The sequence below is a fragment of the Salmo salar genome, chromosome 11 (genome assembly GCF_965601325.2).
Source record: "Salmo salar chromosome 11, fSalSal1, whole genome shotgun sequence".
Lineage (NCBI taxonomy): Eukaryota > Metazoa > Chordata > Actinopteri > Salmoniformes > Salmonidae > Salmo > Salmo salar.
The window spans coordinates 124,408,013-124,430,338 of NC_138301.1; the positions used below are offsets into that span (position 1 = coordinate 124,408,013).

Below are 22,326 nucleotides of genomic sequence, written 5' to 3' on the forward strand. Positions count from 1 at the left end.
ACTGTCTATTATCTATCCCCCTACCTACAGTATACTGCTGTTACTGTCTATTATCTATCCTTTACCCCTACCTACAGTATACTGCTGTTACTGTCTATTATCTATCCTTTACCCCTACCTACAGTATACTGCTGCTACTGTCTATTATCTATCCTTTACCCCTACCTACAGTATACTGCTGTTACTGTCTATTATCTATCCTTTACCCCTACCTACAGTATACTGCTGTTACTGTCTATTATCTATCCTTTACCCCTACCTACAGTATACTGCTGCTACTGTCTATTATCTATCCTTTACCCCTACCTACAGTATACTGCTGTTACTGTCTATTATCTATCCTTTACCCCTACCTACAGTATACTGCTGTTACTGTCTATTATCTATCCTTTACCCCTACCTACAGTATACTGCTGTTACTGTCTATTATCTATCCTGTTGTCTAGTCACTTTATAAAAACCTGTTCTTGCTTTGTCATTATGGGGTATTGTGTGTGTAGATTGACGAGGGGGAAAAAACTATTTTTGCGTTGTCATTATGGGGTATTGTGTTACGAATTCAATCAATGTTATCCATTTTAGAATAAGGCTGTAACGTAACAAAATGTGGAAAAAGTCAAGGGGTCTGAATACTTTCAGAATGCACCGTACCTAGCGTTAGCTATATGTGTGCGTGTTCTCACCCAGCCTGGCCTCTACGGGGTTAATGACGTGAGACAGGCTGTCGGCGTTGAGCGTGTAGGCGTTGAGGGAGGGGTCATAACGTGGGTTGACCCCTAGGACAGCGTAGTAGAGGATCTGTGAGTCCAGACTGAAGTCGGCCACCGGGGCCAGCTTAGACAGGAGAGGCTGGATATAACTCTGGACTGCTGCCTCTATGTCCCAGTGCAGATGGTGAGACTTAGGGTCAGGGTTCAACAGGCTGAAGGTTATTTCATAACCTGCAGGGGGGGGAGAGAATGGAGAATCATTATACCGTCTACACCGCCTGAGAATCAATGTACCATCTACACCGCCTGAGAATCACTGTACCATCTACACCGCCTGAGAATCACTGTACCATCTACACCGCCTGAGAATCACTGTACCATCTACACCGCCTGAGAATCACTGTACCATCTACACCGCCTGAGAATCACTGTACCATCTACACCGCCTGAGAATCACTGTACCATCTACACCGCCTGAGAATCACTGTACCATCTACACCGCTGAGAATCACTGTACATCTACACCGCCTGAGAATCACTGTACCATCTACACCGCCTGAGAATCACTGTACCATCTACACCGCCTGAGAATCACTGTACCATCTACACCGCCTGAGAATCACTGTACCATCTACACCGCCTGAGAATCACTGTACCATCTACACCGCCTGAGAATCACTGTACCATCTACACCGCCTGAGAATCACTGTACCATCTACACCGCCTGAGAATCAATGTACCATCTACACCGCCTGAGAATCAATGTACCATCTACACCCCTGAGAATCAATGTACCATCTACACCCCTGAGAATCAATGTACCATCTACACCCCTGAGAATCAATGTACCATCTACACCCCTGAGAATCATTGTACCATCTAAACCCCTGAGAATCATTATACCATCTAAACCCCTGAGAATCATTATACCATCTAAACCCCTGAGAATCATTATACCATCTAAACCCCTGAGAATCATTACACCATCTACACCCCCGAGAATCATTACACCATCTACACCCCCTGAGAATCATTACACCATCTACAGCCCCTGAGAATCACTTTACCATCTAAACCCCTGAGAATCATTACACTAGCACCCCCTTCAACCCTCCATTTCTACAGGATTGAGATCTGGGCTTTGACTCGGCCATTCCATTAACCCTCCATTTCTTATGTTTGAGCCATTCTGTTGTGGATTTGCTCCTGTGTTTTAGACCATTGTCCTGTTGCAAGATCCATTTTGGGTTCAGCTTTTTGACAGATGGCCTCACATTCTCCTCCTGTATTCTCTGGTACAATGTGGATTGATGGTTGACTCAATGATGGCAAGCTGACCCGGCCCTGAGGCAGCATGCTCTATGGTCAGTGTGTGGTTCTTCTGTTCGAAGGCAGTGTTTTGTTTTCAGCAAACATGACTTCTGGCATTGTAGCCAAACAACTCCACCTTTGACTCATCTGTCCAGAGCACATTGTTCTTCACCCAGGTGTTGTCTGGCAAACTACAGCCGTGCACATTCTATTCTTTTTTTTTTTGAGAGCAGAAGCTTCTTCCTTCCTGACCTCTCATGTAGACCAAGTCTCTTTCTGACACTTGACTCATGCAGTTCAACAGTGATTGTGGCAAGAGATGCCTGTAGATCCCTTGATGTTACCCCGGAGTTCTTAGAGATTTATTTTTGCATCTTTCGGTCAGCTCTTGGGCTGAATTTGGTGGGACTTCCAGACTTCCAGTGGTGTGGAATTTTCTCAATTTATACATGATCACTCAGACACTGGAATGATTGACCTCAAATTGCTTGGAAATGTCTCTGAAACTCCTCCACGGACTAATGGGCCTCAACAATCTTCCTTCTGAGGGCCTCAGAGAGCTCTTATGGTCTTGGCATAACATGTTACCACACACCTGTATGTTTAAGACCAAACCAGACCCAGTTTATGATGTTCATGGAAGGCTGGACCCTACCAATCCAGACCCAGTTTCTGATCTTCATGGAAGGCTGGACCCTACCAAACCAGACCCAGTTTCTGATCTTCATGGAAGGCTGGACCCTACCAATCCAGACCCAGTTTCTGATCTTCATGGAAGGCTGGACCCTACCAAACCAGACCCAGTTTCTGATCTTCATGGAAGGCTGGACCCTACCAATCCAGACCCAGTTTCTGATCTTCATGGAAGGCTGGACCCTACCAATCCAAACCCAGGTTCTGATCTTCATGGAAGGCTGGACCCTACCAATCCAAACCCAGGTTCTGATCTTCATGGAAGGCTGGACCCTACCAATCCAAACCCAGTTTCTGATCTTCATGGAAGGCTGGACCCTACCAATCCAGACCCAGTTTCTGATCTTCATGGAAGGCTGGACCCTACCAATCCAGACCCAGTATCTGATCTTCATGGAAGACTGGACCCTACCAATCCAGACCCAGTATCTGATCTTCATGGAAGACTGGACCCTACCAATCCAGACCCAGGTTCTGATCTTCATGGAAGGCTGGACCCTACCAATCCAGACCCAGTATCTGATCTTCATGGAAGGCTGGACCCTACCAATCCAGACCCAGGTTCTGATCTTCATGGAAGGCTGGACCCTACCAAACCAGACCCAGTTTCTGATCTTCATGGAAGGCTGGACCCTACCAAACCAAACCCAGTTTCTGATCTTCATGGAAGGCTGGACCTACCACGTTGCTCTAATGATTTCTAAGCATCACCTGTTTTGGTGCATCTGATTCTTTAGTCATGTGATGGGATGATAAAGGTAGGGGTGTACCAAGGTTTCCGTGGACGATAAAAATAAATGAAAAGTCTATTGCTACACAATAATTTGCCTCGAATTAACTTGCGTTTGGGCGGGCCGGTTTTGGGGAAAGAAACCCCTCTCGACGGGCACACTGGAAATGGATAACCAACACAATTTTGCCCAGTCGGACAAGTTAGCTGAACTCGAATATGAGGACCTCCTCTCTTCTGTGTGAGTTAGAATAGAAACACACTTGACACTAATGTCCCAGCAGCTAGAGGATTTATTATCCTATGAAGTTGAAGCACATCGACACACCTGGACTAGGGTTAACTCGGGGTTAGGACTAACCTGGACTAGGGGTTAGGACTAACCTGGACTAGGGTTAACTAGGGGTTAGGACTAACCTGGACTAGGGTTAACTAGGGGTTAGGACTAACCTGGACTAGGGTTAACTAGGGGTTAGGACTAACCTGGACTAGGGTTAACTCGGGGTTAGGACTAACCTGGACTAGGGTTAACTCGGGGTTAGGACTAAGCTGGACTAGGGGTTAGGACTAACCTGGACTAGGGTTAACTCGGGGTTAGGACTAAGCTGGACTAGGGGTTAGGACTAACCTGGGCTGGACTTGAAGGCTCTCATGCTGTCGACCAGACCGTCCCTGCTACTGTAGTCGAGGCGGACGCGGTCGCTAAGGGCAGCGGTGATGTCACTGTGGCTGAATGACATGACCTTGAGAACCTGTTGTACCTGGGTCTCCAGGTGGGCAAGCACCTCCTTCAGGCCGACGCCCAGTCTCATCGGCCTCCCCGCACGCAACAACGACGTCCGCCTCTGACCCACGTACACACTCACACCCTGGAACAAGAATTACAAGAATTTCTTCTTAACTGAGACTTGCCTAGTTAAATAAAAAGGTAAAAAAATTTCATTAATCATTTAAAAATAAAAAAACATTTATATATATATATATACAGTACCAGTCAAAAATGTGGACACACCTCATTCATGGGTTTTTCTTTATTTTCTACATTGTAGAATAATAGTGAAGACATCAAAACTATGAAATAGCACAATGCCAAGAGTGTGCAAAGCTGTCATCAAGGCAAAGGGTGGCTACTTGGAAGAATCTCAAATATAAAATATATTTTGATTTGTTTAACACTTTTTTGGTTCCTACATGATTCCATATGTGTTATTTCATAGTTTTGATGTCTTCACTATTATTCTACAATGTAGAAAATAGTAAAAATATACAAAAACCCTAGAATGAGTAGGTGTCCAAACTTTTGACTGGTACTGTATATATAAAACACACACACACACACACACACACACACACACACACACACACACACACACACACACACACACACACACACACACACACACACACACACACACACACACACACACACACACACACACACACACACACACACACACACACACACAATATTATAGACAAACGCACATTCAAGATAATCAATATTACGTATTTGTGTTCTCACCTCAGGTAGCAGTGTGGAGGATTCTGGGACGACATAGATGACCACGGAGCCACAGGGGCTCTCGCTGAGCAGATGAAGAGACTGATCAGTCTCTGGGGAGGGGGGGGGGGGGGGGGGGGGAGCGAGAGGAGCGAGAGGAGAGAGATGATAAATAATGACAGTTTCTATTCTTGATCTGAAGAAACGACACCCAGCTGATAAGCTGAAGGCAGCCACTGACCTGCAGGAGTGGGCTGGTTCAGGGCATCTTCCTCCATGATGGTAGCTGTCCTGTATCTAGTCTCATACCTGTAACTCAACCCTGTGGTCTCTGGAGGAGAAGGGGGAGGATATGGGAAAGAGGGGAGGCAAGGGAGAGAGAGAGACAAAGGGAAAGGAGGGAGGGAGGGAGGGAGGGACAGAGAGAGAGGGAGGGAGGTGGAAAGGGAGGTGGAAAGGGAGGAGAGAGAGGGACAGAGAGAGAGAGGGACAGAGAGAGAGAGGGAGAGAGAGAGACAGAGAGAGACAGAGAGAGACGAGAGAGAGAGAGAGAGAGAGAGAGGTTAATATTCAGTAGGGCTGACCCCATTTCGATTGATCGGCTGTTGGTCGACTGAGATTTAGATTTAGTCAGACGGTAGCAAAAAAAATAATGACGCACAAAACACCTGTCTGATTGGCTCCTGTCTGAGTGGACTGATCCATTGTGGAGGACATGGCACAGTCCATCAGTCTAAGATGTGCTACTGAAATTGTATATGGTTATATTAACATGTTATATTACGTAACATGTTATATTACCACATGTTATATTAGGTTACAACATGTTATATTACATAACAACATGTTATATTACCACATGTTATATTACGTAACAATGGTGCAACATTAATAAATATTATTTGATCCCGTGCTGGATAGTGGTCACTGTCCATGGTTCTGAAACACATCAGTGTGCTGTTGAATTGGCACCTTTTCCTAGAACATGTAGTTATGTGCATAACAGCGAAGTTAACCAGCATATTGGTGTTGAGAACAATGCGGCGGAGGCAGCAGTGGAGTTAGGAGACGAGAAAACAGCCCTTTCCTTAAATTGTCTAAGAAAAGTGAGGAAAGAGAAAACCATAACTTAATTAGGTCTATAATCAGTAGCCTAACTGTTAAATGTGCCTGGCTTTATAAATCATCCATATTTTTCTACAGAAATAAGACAGATCCTACTTCTGCTGCCTGTTTGAGTGTTTGTTTAATAGCCTACTGATTCCCTGAGCACCAAGACTCACACAACTACAACATGTTGGATAAACAAGCTCACAAATGTGGCTGTTTTTAGTCTTTGCTGTAATAAAGGTTTACTTTTTGTTTTGTGTTAGAATAGCTTCTCTTGTATTGTTTATAGTTTATTTACTGTTGTTTACACTGTTCCAAATTGTCAGAAATATAATATTTATAATAATAATAATAATGCTCATTTTTCTTGATCTCCTTGTTATTGTCATTATTATAATAACCAGTAATATCATTAGACTTAGTATAGCAGCCTTATAGATCCTCCTCTCCCGGTATCTCCAGAACCAGCCCTCCCCTCCCAGTATCTCCAGAACCAGCCCTCCCCTCCCGGTATCTCCAGAACCAGCCCTCCCCTCCCGGTATCTCCAGAACCAGCCCTCCCCTCCCAGTATCTCCAGAACCAGCCCTCCCCTCCCGGTATCTCCAGAACCAGCCCTCCCGGTATCTCCAGAACCAGCCCTCCCCTCCCGGTATCTCCAGAACCAGCCCTCCCCTCCCGGTATCTCCAGAACCAGCCCTCCCCTCCCAGTATCTCCAGAACCAGCCCTCCCCTCCCGGTATCTCCAGAACCAGCCCTCCCCTCCCGGTATCTCCAGAACCAGCCCTCCCCTCCCAGTATCTCCAGAACCAGCCCTCCCCTCCCAGTATCTCCAGAACCAGCCCTCCCCTCCCAGTATCTCCAGAACCAGCCCTCCCCTCTCACCGTCCACAGGGTGCTCCTCCAGGCGTGTGTGTGTGGGATCAACCTTCTTCTGGTGTTCAGCTGTCAGAGTTCCTCTAGAGAACACCACCTCTACCTCCACACTCAACTGTAGCTGTAACACACACACACACACAGCTCTGTTAACCTGCACACACACAGCTCTGTTAACCTGCGCACACACAGCTCTGTTAACCTGCGCACACACAGCTCTGTTAACCTGCGCACACACACACACACACACACTGTTACACACTGCACACACACACACACACACACACACACACACACACACACACACACACACTCTGTTAACCTGCACATACACACACACTCTGTTAACCTACACACACACACAATTAAGGAATTAACATGGTCCACACACACCACCACAGTCTTGAAGGCACAACAACGCCTATTCCCCCTCAAGAGGCTGAAAAGATTCGGCATGGGCCCTCAGATCCCCAAACAGTTCTCCAGCTGCACCATTGAGAGCATCTTGACTGGCTTTCTATGGCAACTGCTCGGCATCTGACCGTACTGCGCAACAGAGGGTAGTGCGTACAGCCCAGTACATCACTGGGGCCAAGCTTCCTGCCATCCAGGACCTCTATACCAGGCGGTGTCAGAGGAAGGCCCTCAAAAATTGTCAAAGACCCCAGCCACCCAATTCATAGACTGTTCTCTCTGCTACAGCATGGCAAGCGGTACCGGAGCGTCAAGTCTGTGACCAAAAGGCTCCTACCCCCAAACCATAAGACTGATAAATAGTTAGATAAAGCTGCAATAGGTAAAACATTTTTTTAAATAGTTCACCAAATAGCCACCTAGACTATCTGTATGGACCCTTTTGACTCATCCCTGCTGCTAAGGTCTACTCCACACTGTACTGTGCCTTCAAAGTATTCACACCCCCTTCACTTTTTCCACATTTTGTTGTGTAACAGCTTGAATTTAAAATGGATTATATTGAGATTTTTTTTTTTCTCACTGTCCTACAAACTAATGTCAAAGTGGAATTATGTTTGTTGTTTACAAATGTTTACAAATTCATAAATTTAAAGCTGAAATATCTTCAGTCTATAAGTGTTATGGCAAGCCTAAATACATTCAGGAGTGAAAATGTTGCTTAACAAGTCACATAATTAGTTGCATGGACTCTGTGTGCAAGAATAGTGTTTAACATGATTTCTGAATGACTACCTCATCTCTGTACCCCACACATACAGTTATCTGTAGGGTCCCTCAGTCCAGCAGTGAATTTCAAACACAGATTCAACCACAAAGACCTGGGAGGTTTTCTAATGCCTCGCAAAGAAGGGCATATATTGGTAGATGGGTAAAAATAAAATAAAAAAGTCAACAACATCGTAGTTACTCCACAATGGTAACCTAAATGACAGAGTGAAAAGGAAGCCTGTACAGAATAATAATATTCCAAAACATCCTGTTTGCAACAAGAGACTAAAGTAATACTGCAAAAAAATTGGCAAAGAACTTAACTTTTTGTCCTGAATACAAAGTGTTATGTTTGGGGCAAATCCAACACAACACATTACTGAGTACCACTCTCCATATTTTCAAGTGGTGGCTGCATCATGTTATGGGTATGCTTGTAAACGTTAAGGACTGAGGTGTTTTTCAGGATAAAAAAAATAAAAGATATGGAGCTAAGCACAGGAAAAGTCCTAGAGAAAAACCTGGTTCAGTCTGCTTTCCACCAGACACTGGGAGATTCATTCACCTTTCAGCAGGACAACAACCTAAAACAGATTTGACTTAAATCTGCTTGAAAATCAATGGAAAGACCTGAAAATGGTTGTCTAGCAATGATCAACAACCAATTTGACAGAACTTGAAGAATTCTTAAAAGAATAATAGGCAAATGCTGCACAATCCAGGTGTGCAAAGCTCTTAGAGACTTAACCAGAAAGACTCACAGCTGTAATTGCTGCCAAAAGTGCTTTTTACAAAGTATTGACTCAGGAGTGTGAATACTTATGTAAATGAGATATTTCTGCATTTCATTTTCAATAAATTAGCAAACATTTTGAAAAACACATCCTCACTTTGTCATTATGGGGTATTGTGTTAAGATGGGTCAGATTGTTTATGTTTTTTTTAAGGAAAAGTTCCACAAATTAACTTTTAACAAGGCACATCTGTTAATTGAAATGCATTCCAGGTGACTACCTCATGAAGCTGGTTGAGAGAATGCCAAGAGTGTGCAAAGCTGTCATCAAGGCAAAGGGGTGGCTACTTTGAAGAATCCAAAATATATTTTGATTTGTTTAACACTTTTTTTGGTTACTACATGATTCCATATGTGTTATTTCATAGTTTTGATGTCTTCACTATTATTCTACAGTGTAGAAAATAGTAAAAATAAAGAAAAACCCTTGAATGAGTAGGTGTTCTAAAACTTTTGACTGATACTGTATGTTAACTCTCACACACACACACGTTACCTCTCTCCCCACACACACACACACACACCACACACACACACACACACACCACACACACACACACACACACACACACACACACACACACACACACACACACACACACACACACACACACACACGTTACCGCTCTCTCTCTCACACACACACACGTTACCGCTCTCTCTCTCTCACACACACACACAAAACTCTGTATACTAGCTCTCTCTCTCTCTCTCTCACACACACACACACACACACACACACCACACACACACCTCTGTTAACGCTCGCTCTCTCACACACAACTATATTAACTCTCTTTCTCAAAAACATCTCTGTTAACTCTCACACACACAGCTCTGTTAACTATATCTCTCTCCTCTCACACACAGCTGTGTTACCTGCAGCTGAGCTAGCTGGTTGATCTGGGTGACAGGTAGCCATGCCCTGTATGTCTCAGTGGTCTTCCACCACAAGGGAACTCCCACAGCGATCACCACCACTGCTATGGCCAGGGCCGCCAGACGCCCTCGGTGACGCTCTGCAACACACACATTATATTAGACTACCAGGGAATCACAATGATCAACACACATTATATTAGACTACCAGGGAATCACACATTATACTAGACTACCAGGGAATCACACATTATACTAGACTACCAGGGAATCACAATGATCAACACACATTATATTAGACTACCAGGGAATCACACATTATACTAGACTACCAGGGAATCACACATTATATTAGATTACCAGGGAATCACAATGATCAACACACATTATATTAGACTACCAGGGAATCACACATTATATTAGACTACCAGGGAATCACAGTGATCAACACACATTATATTAGACTACCAGGGAATCACACATTATATTAGACTACCAGGGAATCACAATGATCAACACACATTATATTAGACTACCAGGGAATCACACATTATACTAGACTACCAGGGAATCACAGTGATCAACACACATTATATTAGACTACCAGTGAATCACAGTGATCCACACACATTATATTAGACTACCAGGGAATCACACATTATATTAGACTACCAGGGAATCACACATTATACTAGACTACCAGGGAATCACACATTATATTAGACTACCAGGGAATCACACAGTGATCCACACACATTATATTAGACTACCAGGGAATCACACATTATACTAGACTACCAGGGAATCACAGTGATCCACACACATTATATTAGACTACCAGGGAATCACACATTATATTAGACTACCAGGGAATCACACATTATACTAGACTACCAGGGAATCACAGTGATCAACACACATTATATTAGACTACCAGGGAATCACACATTATATTAGACTACCAGGGAATCACACATTATACTAGACTACCAGGGAATCACAATGATCAACACACATTATATTAGACTACCAGGGAATCACACATTATATTAGACTACCAGGGAATCACACATTATACTAGACTACCAGGGAATCACAGTGATCAACACACATTATATTAGACTACCAGGGAATCACACATTATATTAGACTACCAGGGAATCACAGTGATCCACACACATTATATTAGACTACCAGGGAATCACACATTATACTAGACTACCAGTGAATCACAGTGATCCACACACATTATATTAGACTACCAGGGAATCACACACAAGTCCTTTATTTAACCAGGTAGGCTAGTAGAGAACAAGTCCTTTATTTAACCAGGTAGGCTAGTAGAGAACAAGTCCTTTATTTAACCAGGTAGGCTAGTTGAGAACAAGTCCTTTATTTAACCAGGTAGGCCAGTTCAGAACAAGTTCTCATTTACAACTGAGACCTGGCCAAGATAAAGCAAAGCAGTGTGACACAGACAACAACACAGAGTTACACATGGAATAAACAAGGGTACAGTCAATAATACAATAGAAAAAAAGAAAGTCTATATACAGTGTGTGCAAATGGCATGAGGAGTTAAGGCAATAAATAGGCCATAGTAGTGAAGTAATTACAATTGAGCAAATTAACACTGGAGTGATAGATGAGCAGATGATGATGTGCGAGCAGATGATGATGTGCAAGTAGAGATACTGGTTTGGAAAAGAGCAGAAAGTAAATAAAAACAATATGGGGATGAGGTAGGTAGATTGGGTGGGCTGATCGGTTAGCTGCTCAGACAGCTGATGTTTAAAGTTAGTGAGGGAAATATAAGACTCCAGCCATCTACTGCCGGGACATCTACAGCCATCTACAGCCATCTACTGCCGGGACATCTACAGCCATCTACAGCCATCTACTGCCGGGACATCTACTGACGGGCCATCTACTGACGGGACATCTACAGCCATCTACTGACGGGACATCTACAGCCATCTACAGCCATCTACTGCCGGGACATCTACTGACAGGACATCTACAGCCATCTATTGACGGGACATCTACAGCCATCTACTGACGGGACATCTACAGCCATCTACTGACGGGACATCTACAGCCATCTACTGACGGGACATCTACAGCCATCTACAGCCATCTACTGACGGGACATCTACAGCCATCTACTGACGGGACATCTACAGCCATCTACAGCCATCTACTGACGGGACATCTACTGACGGGACATCTACTGACGGGCCATCTACTGACGGGCCATCTTCTGCCATCTACTGACGGGCCATCTACAGCCATCTACTGACGGGCCATCTACTGACGGGCCATCTACAGCCATCTACTGACGGGCCATCTACTGACGGGCCATCTACTGACGGGCCATCTACTGACGGGCCATCTACAGCCATCTACTGACGGGCCATCTACAGCCATCTACTGACGGGCCATCTACAGCCATCTACTGCCGGGACATCTACAGCCATCTACAGCCATCTACTGACGGGCCATCTACTGACGGGCCATCTACTGACGGGCCATCTACTGACGGGACATCTACAGCCATCTATTGACGGGACATCTACAGCCATCTACTGACGGGACATCTACAGCCATCTACTGACGGGCCATCTACTGACGGGACATCTACAGCCATCTACTGACGGGACATCTACAGCCATCTACTGACGGGCCATCTACACACCTAATTAACAGGTGTGTAGTAATTTAACCTTTGGCTTTTTGAAAATGATTATTTCTCGCTGATATGAAAAAAAAAATACGTTCCTTATGTTTCCAAAACCGTACCTCGAGTTAACGTTCAGACCGGGACTGTTAACAGAAAGGCCCCGGTAAAGTGCACGCCATGGTCAATAGACAGGAAATAAAGCCGTAGTTAAGGGCTATGACAGGGAAAGCTAGCTAGCTAGCCAACTCTCTGGCCACAACACTACAACTATAAAACAAAGAACCATTTGTAAATAGTCAATAAACGCCGCCTATTCATTCTCTGCTAAAATAGTGTTCTAACTGTGTGTTTATAACGCTAAAACTGAGGTCATTTAAAGAAAACAACATATTATTGTGCCAGACGTTTCACTCACCCACTTCTATGGCCGCCATTTTCTCTGTCGGTACAGCTGGGCAGGGCCAGGAGACAGCTGTCCAATAGAAAACTCGCTCTTCCGTCCCCACTCTACCCAATCACGAATCAAAAGGCGGGCTTTAAATATCAAGGAGAGATTCTCATCTTTTAATTTATCCTTTATTTCAACTAGGCAGGTCAGTTTAAGAACAAATTCTTATTTACAATGACGGCCTACCCGGTGTCATTGGTAACTGCACAACCCAAATACAATTGCAATCAGTCGATATGATCGATAACTATCATCAGAAATCAAGCGATATGAATCAGACAGTTGATCAGAAGGTTTGAAAATCAACGTTTCATATCGTGGTGTAGATGTATTGTACTGACAATAACGCGAGATCACATTTCCTGCATGGCCTACAACCAGTCAAATCAAATCAAATGTATTTATAAAGCCCTTCTTACATCAGCTGATATCTCAAAGTGCTGTACAGAAACCCAGCCTAAAACCCCCAACAGCAACCAAGTCCTCCCTTGCCCGCCATAGGAAGCAAAATGGCAATTAATAAATAATAAGCGAGCATTGCATTCGCAGCTCCTAAATTAAAAACATTAAAAACATAGTTTTAAACGTCACCTCTGAACTAGCTCCGGCTACTCGTGGCCCAGCTGGGAGCTTTAGTGACATTGATAGACCGTGGTTGCGTTCCAGGATGCAGGTCGATTCGGGTGTGTTCATTGCTAGGCTGCGGTCTACGTAGCTGGTCTACACGGGTACATTCCAGGTGGTCTTCATCGCTTCATAATTTCTGAGTGTATTAAAACGGATTGTTAACATAACAGATTAGCATAATTGGTAAAGATTATTAGATGATTTACTGACCTCTACTTTTATTTATTTCTTACAAATCCCAAATCACTATTGCAGGGCTGACCAACTGTCTTCCTGTTCCTGGAGAGCTACCACCCTGTAGGTTTTCTCTCCAAACTAACGTGATTCAACTTATCAACCAGTTAGTTAGGTAGCTAGATAAAGGTTTGAACAAAAATCAACTCCCATTCAAACACAGAATCCTATACTGGATTTCTCAAGACTTCCAAGACAAAATTTGGAAGGATGGCCACGCTTGGTGTAACCGATGTGAAATGGCTAGTTAGTTAGCGGTGGTGCGCGGCTAATAGCGTTTCAATCGGCTTACGTCACTCGCTCTGAGACCTTGAAGTAGTTGTTCCCCTTTGCTCTGCAAAGGGCCGTGGCTTTTGTGGCGCGATGGGTAACGATGCTTCGTTGGGTGTCAGTTGTTGATGTGTGCAGAGGGTCCCTGGTTCAAGCCCAGGTTGGGGTGAGGAGAAGGACGGAAGCTAAACTGTTACATTGGCTAGTGTTGAAACATATCCAGTGGCGATTTTAGCATGTAAATCTTGGTGGGGCAAACTAGCCAAGTCACTACATAACACAATACATTAATTGTACTATAACGACGACAAGCGGTGCCCATAAACGTTTAGAGCCTACATAAAGCTATCCCAACAGCAGAGTTTTCTTTTCAACACCATGGAGTGAATCCTTACCACCGCTACACCTGGTTATCAGCAGAGTCTTGTCTGGCAGCGAAACAGTTCATTCAGCCTCGTTTACAAGACTACATTACCCATCCCCCCAACCAAGAGTCGAGACTACATTACCCATCCCCTCAACCAAGAGTCGAGACTACATTACCCATCCCCTCAACCAAGAGTCGAGACTACATTACCCATCCCCTCAACCAAGAGTCGAGACTACATTACCCATCCCCTCAACCAAGAGTCGAGACTACATTACCCATCCCCTCAACCAAGAGTCGAGACTACATTACCCATCCCCTCAACCAAGAGTCGAGACTACATTACCCATCCCCTCAACCAAGAGTCGAGACTACATTACCCATCCCCTCAACCAAGAGTCGAGACTACATTACCCATCCCCTCAACCAAGAGTCGAGACTAAACCAGTTCACCTTGGTGGTGTGCAGCCTGCTTTTATATTATTCTTAACAATTTCACACAAACCAGAAAAAAATGCAACGATATGTCTGCGAAGCTATATATTCACAGTATTATGAATGAATTGTGGTTTATTTGGTAGCATTTCGTAGTGTGACTGATTTTACTAATTGCATTAGTACTGTACAAAGTTAGAGGTGCGCTGTTTGATAGATTCCCCCCTGCCCCTTCTACCTCGGGCTTCCAGTGGGGAGACCTGAGGTCAACCTACCCCCACTCCTCCTACCTCGGGATTCCAGTGGGGAGACCCGAGGTCAACCTCCCCCCTCCCCCTACCTTGGGATTCCAGTGGGGAGACCTGAGGTCAACCTCCCCCCTCCCCCTACCTCGGGCTTCCAGTGGGGAGACCTGAGGTCAACCCCCCCCCCCCCCCATCTCGTAAAACTCGTTTTTCAACCACTCCACAAATTTCTTGTTAACAAGCTATAGTTTTGGCAAGTCGTTTAGGACATCTACTTTGTTTCCAACAATTGTTTTTTTAACAGCTTAGAAAATTCCAGAAAATGATGTCATGGCTTTAGAAGCTTCTGATAGGCTAATTGACATCATTTGAGTCAATTGGAGGTGTACCTGTGGATGTATTTCAAGACCTACCTTCAAACAAAAGCCCCCCTTGCTTGACAACATGGGAAAATCAAAAGAAATCAGCCAAGACCTCAGAAAATAAATTGTAGACCTCCACAAGTCTGGCTCATCCTTGGGAGCAATTTCCAAACACCTGAAGGTACCACGTTCATCTGTACAAACAATAGTACCCAAGTATAAACACCATGGGACCACGCAGCCGTCATACCGCTCAGGAAGGAGACGCGTTCTGTCTCTTAGAGATTAACGTACTTTGGTGTGAAAAGTGCAAATCAATCACAGAACAACAGCAAAGGACCTTGTGAAGATGCTGGAGGAAACAGGTACAAAAGTATCTATATCCACAGTAAAACGAGTCCTATATCGACATAACCTGAAAGGCCGCTCAGCAAGGAAGAAGCCACTGCTCCAAAACCGCCATTAAAAAGCCAGACTACGGTTTGCAACTGCACATGGGGACAAAGATCGTACTTTTTGGAGAAATGTCCTCTGGTCTGATGAAACAAAAATAGAACTGTTCGGCCATAATGACCATCGTTATCTTTGGAGGAAAAAGGGGGGTGCTTGCAAGCTGAAGAAGCACGGGGGTGGCAGCATCATGTTGTGGGGGTGCTTTGCTGCAGGAGGGACTGGTGCACTTCACAAAATAGATGGCATGATGAGGCAGGAAAATTATGTGGATATATTGAAGCAACATCTCAAGACATCAGTCAGGAAGTTAAAGCTTGGTCGCAAATGGGTCTTCCAAATGGACAATGACCCCAAGCATACTTCCAAAGTTGTGGCAAATTGGCTTAAGGACAACAAAGTCAAGGTATTGTAGTGGCCATCACAAAGCCCTGACCTTAATCCTATAGATAATGTGTGGGCAGAACTGAAAAGAATGTGCGAGCAAGGAGGCCTACAAATCTGACTCAGTTACACCAGCTCTGTCAGGAAGAATGGGCCAAAATTCACCCAACTTATTGTGTGGAAGGCTACCCAAGACGTTTGACCCAAGTTAAATAATTTAAAGGCAATGCTACCAAATACTAATTGAGTGTATGTAAACTTCTGACCCACTGGGAATGTGATGAAAGAAATAAAAGCTGAAATAAATCATTCTCTCTAATATTATTCTGACATTTCACATTCTTAAAATAAAGTGGTGATCCTAACTGACCTAAGACAGGGAATTTTTACTAGGATTAAATGTCAGGAATTGTGAAAAACTGAGCTTAAATGTATTTCGCTGAGGTGTATGTAAAGCTCCTGACTTCAACTGTAGATCCATCCTGCCCTGCCTTTCTAAAATCTTATCTATCCTACCCTGCCTCTCTAAGGTCTTCGAAAGCCAAGTCAACAAACAGATCACCGACCATTTTGAATCCCACCGTACCTTCTCCACTATGCAATCTGGTTCCTGAGCTGGTCATGGGTGCACCTCAGCCACGCTCAAGGTCCTAAACGATATCATAACCGCCATCGATAAAAGACAGTACTGTGCAGCTGTCTTCATCGACCTGGCCAAGGCTGTCGACTCTGTCAATCACCGCATTCTTATCGGCAGACTCAATAGCCTTGGTTTCTCAAATGATTGCCTCGCCTGGTTCACCAACTACTTCTCAGATCGAGTTCAGTGTGTCAAATCGAAGGGCCTGTTGTCCGGTCCTCTGTCAGTCTCTATGGGGGTGCCACAGGGTTCAATTCTCTGGCCGACTCTTTTCTCTGTATACATCAATGATGTCGCTCTTCCTGCGGGTGATTCTCTGATCCACCTCTACGTAGACGACACCATTCTGTATTCATCTGGCCCTTCTTTGGACACTGTGTTAACTAACCTCCAGACGAGCTTCAATGCCATACAACACTCCTTCCGTAGCCTCCAACTGCTTTTAAATGCAAGTAAAACTAAATGCATGCTCTTCAACCGATCGCTGCCCGCACCCTCCCGCCCGACTAGCATCACTACTCTGGACGGTTCTGACTTAGAATATGTGGACAACTACAAATGCCTAGGTGTCTGGTTAGACTGTAAACTCTCCTTCCAGACTCACATTAGGCATCTCCAATCCAAAATTAAATCAAGAATTGGCTTCCTATTTCGCAACAAAGCATCCTTCACTCATGTTGCTAAACATACCCTCGTAAAACTGACCATCCTACCGATCCTCGACTTCGGCAATGTAATTTACAAAATAGCCTCCAACACTCAACTCAGCAAACTGGATGTAGTCTATCACAGTGCCATCCGTTTTGTCACCAAAGCCCCATATACTACCCACCACTGCGACCTGTATGCTCTCGTTGGCTGGCCCTCGCTTCATATTCGTCGCCAAACCCACTGGCTCCAGGTCATCTATAAGTCTTTGCTAGGTAAAGCCCCACCTTATCTCAGCTCACTGGTCACCCCCAAAGCCAATTCCTCCTTTGGCTGTCTTTCCTTCCAATTCTCTGCTGCCAATGACTGGAACAAATTGCAAAAAACAACAGGTGTAGGCTACCAGTGAAATGCTTGGTAAACAACAGGTGGAGACTACCAGGTGTCGTGTCTTTGGGAGTATCATTAAACGGAAGATATGTTTATCAATTAGCTCCCTGTAATTATTATCACGCGATTAAACTGATTAATCGTTTAATTGTAATTAACTAGGAGATCGGGGCACCAAGGAGAATATTCAGATTACAAAGCTATAATTTTCCTAATATAACTTTCCTGTACTATAATATTCTATTCTATTATAGTATAGGCCGATTATCTTCTGGTTTAAATGGTGTATTTTACCTCGCGTCCAGTCTCATTCCAAACGTCGTAAATTGTTGTATCTGCACGAACCCAGTCTTTACTAAAATCATCCATACATCAATTGTCTTAAAATCATTTATTTACTACACTAAGTAATTAACAGAAAACATACAAACAGTAATTATCGTCACAAAGGATTGGTAGAGGAATGTGGCCTTGTGGGCTAAACAGGCAGGTCGGCCTGTTGAACAATGGGTCATAAACGGTCAGCTGAGAAGTTACACAGAGTTCATTAATATTAACAATTGACAATTGAAGACTCACTCATTCGGGAACAATTGCAATCAATATATATTTACGCTCAGTGTGTCGTCGTTCTTTGTTGGAGAGTTCGGTTCTGTTGGAGAGTCTCTCTCTCGGTTAGAATGGATCTTTCAAAGCGACATTCATTAATGTCGTTATAGAATGGATGTTTCGTTGGTCTTCGCGTTCGATGATATAATTTACTTAGCTGCAGACTAATAATTAATATCAAAGACTTGTTCTTATTCTGTCGGTATCGATAGTCTAAAAGTTAACCACGTGGTATAGTTCACTTTCAGTAGAGTACTTGGATGGTCAAACCTATGGGCCAACTCGCAATGGAGTGGAGGCCTGGTCTGTGGAAATGTAAATCAGGGGGTGTTTTATAGTGCCCATCGAACAGGCTTGTCAAATGACGCCTGGTCCTGTATGTGTCCCTGGGGCGTGCCTATGACTGAGCTAGACTTGGTTACAGAAATACAATTCTATCACATTAACATCAGTACAATAGCATCTCATGTCTTACAAAAGCTTTATCCTTATTAATACATTCTATACAACCCTTATGATGCAAGTCTCAAGCTGATGCTATTATATAAACAGTTTTATGGTAATATGGCTTTATTGTCTCTTCTGAGTATCACAAAATTGTACCAAGCGGATCAGTTCGTAGCTGGATTCTTCACCAATCTTCCATACCTTCTCCAGCACACACAATGTCGCTCGGCTCTCCAATTCTATGAGTTGGAAGAATTTCCTTTGTCTCTCTATGGGCCATGTGGCCAGAGACTCTCCTGGAATTTTAGAGTTTTTACAACCCTTTACACACAGGGCCTGGGTTGTGGGGGAAGGTAGGTTGGGTGGTGGTGCAAAAGGGAGGGGGTCAACTGTCCTCCCTGTACCAAAAGAGGCCAACGTCATGACACAGTATAGAGTTAATCTGGATACTAAGGAGATCCTGAGGGAAATCGATGAGTACCAACAGCTTTACGCTATGGAGGAACAACATACTCCATCATGGAAAGATCTGACCACCTCACAAAAGAACTCTAACCCGACAAAAAAAAAGAAAAACAGATTCATCTACAGACACGGACGGTTTACTTACAATTGAGGTAGAGGCTAGTGCTTTGGCTGGAATCTGGAGTTTAGCCAGAGTGAAATTCTCACTCTCCAAGGAGAGAACAAGGTAAAAATCCACGATTCCAACACGGATAGTCTACTCAGGGAAACCAGGGTGATGAAGGAGTCACTACTAGACATACAAAGTCGTAGCATGTGTGAAAATCTAATATTTTCTGGGATTCCTGAGGACGCATCCAATAATCCAGAGGGTGCGATCAGAGAATTCATGCAATCTGACTTGAAACTTCCTATAGAGACTGTAAACAAGGTGGCTTTCCACCGAGTACACAGACTTGGAGCTCGGAGCGACAAGACCAAGGGTCCCCGACCGATCATCACAACATTTGAACACTACCAACAAAAGGAGCTGATCAAAAGCAGAGGAAGGAGCTTAAAGGGACCAAATACAGGCTCAATGACCAATTTCCAAGGGAGATAAACAAACGTCGTAAGAGACTGTATCCTGTACAGAGGCAACAGAGGGAGAAGGGTAAGCGTGCCTTTATCATTGTGGACAAACTCTTTATAGATGGACAGCTATTCCGAGACAGCTCCATAACTCCGTGGCTGTACTAAATTCTACAGGGATTTCAGGTTACGAAAAAAAAATAAGGTATGGGAACTGTAAAAATATCTGAACATTATGAAGTGGATATGAACACACATACTCAATTACATGCTTGCTTACACATACGGACTAATACATACACACCTGATCTCGCTCTCTTATCTCACTCTCTCGTTCTCTCATCTCTTCTCTCCCTCTCTCTCTATTGTCGAGAACTGTTTTATAATTTAATGTGTTTCTTGTTTGTCTATCTTTTTTATGTATTTGTCTACATGTTTATATATGTTTACAACAAGCAAGGGGAAGATATCAGAATAGGGGCATTGGGGAATAGTAACATATTGTACGCAATACATTTGTACTGTAGTGAAGCCGTCTCCAGAGTAATGCAAGGTCTCTTTCATGATCATGTGAAACGTCAATTGCTATGGAAATGCTGGGATGTGTTGTTCAATGATGTTAAAGATAATTATGATTCAACGATGATGGTGATACGATATAGATTACAATTATGAATATTAAGGCTATACGCACTACATGTTACACACAGAGACACTCAACCATGCAAATTGGCAGAGTTATTATTTATTTGGACATCACACATTATAGTCTTACTCTTATACAGACATCGTACACACTCTCATGATATCACATCCAATATCATACACATCAACCTACTCAGATTTGTTACACACTTAATTTGTCAAAATGTTCTAACATCTGTGGCATTGGCTCACAGGCAAACAGGCAAGGGATTAAAACAAATATTGCTAGAACCTATTTCTTGAATTCTAAATATCAGACACTTGAAAGCTCTAGTTTTGACCTTCATAATACCTGTCACGACTTCTGCCGAAGTCGGGTCCTCTCCTTGTTCGGGCGGTGCCTCTCCTTGTTCGGGCGGTGTTCGGCGGTCGACGTCGCCGGTCTTCTAGCCATCGCCGATCCATTTTTCAATTTCCATTTGTTTTGTCTTGTTTTCCCACGCACCTGCTTTTCATTTCCCTCATTACGTGTTGTGTATTTAACCCTCTGTTCCCCCCCATGTCTTTGTGTGGTATTGTTTATTGTAAGTGCTTGTGCACATTTATTATGACTGGTGCGCATCGGGTTATTGTGCCCATATTTTGTATTTCTTATGCCGTTGGTTTTACTATTAAACTGCTCCGGCTATTATTAAGTTCTGCTCTCCTGCGTCTGACTTCCCTGCCACCAGTTACGCACCCCTTACAGAATCCCACACCAACTATATGGAGTCAGCAGGAGCAGGTGCCCCTGGTATAGGGGTAGAGGAGCGTGTCCAGGAGCAAGCGGCGATGATCCACCATCTTGGCGTCGCGATGGAACCGCGTCGTCTAGACCATGGACCGCTGGGAGAGACAGAGAGTTCCTCCAGCGCCTCCACCAGCACAACCGGGGTTCCCGCTACTCGTCCCTCCTGTACCTGGTCCCAGTGGGATGCATCTCGCCCTTCCCGGGGAGTACGATGGGACGGCGGTACGGTGCCAGGGTTTCCTATTACAGCTGGACTTATACCTGGGCACCATTTACCCGGCTCCCTCGGGAAGGGAGAGGGTGTCCGCCCTCGTCTCGTGCCTCTCGGGGAGAGCTCTGGAGTGGGCTAACACCGTGTGGGGAGAAGGAGATACGGTGTTGGATGACTTCGAGGAGTTCACCCGCCGCTTCCGGGCAGTCTTCAACCACCCGCCCGAGGGTAGAGCGGCGGGTGAACGTCTCTTCCACCTGCGGCAGGGGACGAGGAGCGCCCAGCAGTTCACTTTGGACTTTCGGACCCTGGCCGCCGGAGCGGGATGGAACGACAGGACCCTGATCGACCACTATTGCTGCAGTTTGCGCGAGGACGTCCGTCGAGGGTTGGCCTGCAGGGACACCACCCTTACCTTCGACCAGCTGGTGGACCTGTCCATTCGGCTGGATAACCTGATGGCTACCCGCGGACGTCCAGATCGGGGTCTGTTGGTTCCATCCCCTCGCACCCCCTCTCCGATACCCATGGAGCTGGGAGATGCTGCGCTCAGGGAGACCAGAGGAGGTTCCATCTCGTGCACCATCTGTGGCCGCAGAGGTCACACTGCCGGTCGGTGTCGG

The 22,326-nt window shown here is 44.6% G+C and overlaps 1 protein-coding gene across 1 annotated transcript in view; it reads right to left on the reverse strand.

The window, feature by feature from the left end:
- Positions 1-13,000, reverse strand: part of pigs (phosphatidylinositol glycan anchor biosynthesis, class S) — a 26,844-nt gene extending 13,844 nt beyond the window's left edge. The window contains exons 1-7 of the mRNA XM_045690280.2: positions 12,882-13,000; positions 9,787-9,926; positions 6,939-7,050; positions 5,187-5,276; positions 4,967-5,058; positions 4,073-4,313; positions 684-941 (exon numbers count right to left, since the gene is read on the reverse strand). Of these exons, the coding sequence (XP_045546236.1) occupies positions 684-941; positions 4,073-4,313; positions 4,967-5,058; positions 5,187-5,276; positions 6,939-7,050; positions 9,787-9,926; positions 12,882-12,900 (952 nt within the window). The 5' untranslated portion in view covers positions 12,901-13,000. The remainder of the gene's footprint in view (positions 1-683; positions 942-4,072; positions 4,314-4,966; positions 5,059-5,186; positions 5,277-6,938; positions 7,051-9,786; positions 9,927-12,881) is intronic.
- Between the last annotated feature and the right edge of the window lie 9,326 nt (positions 13,001-22,326).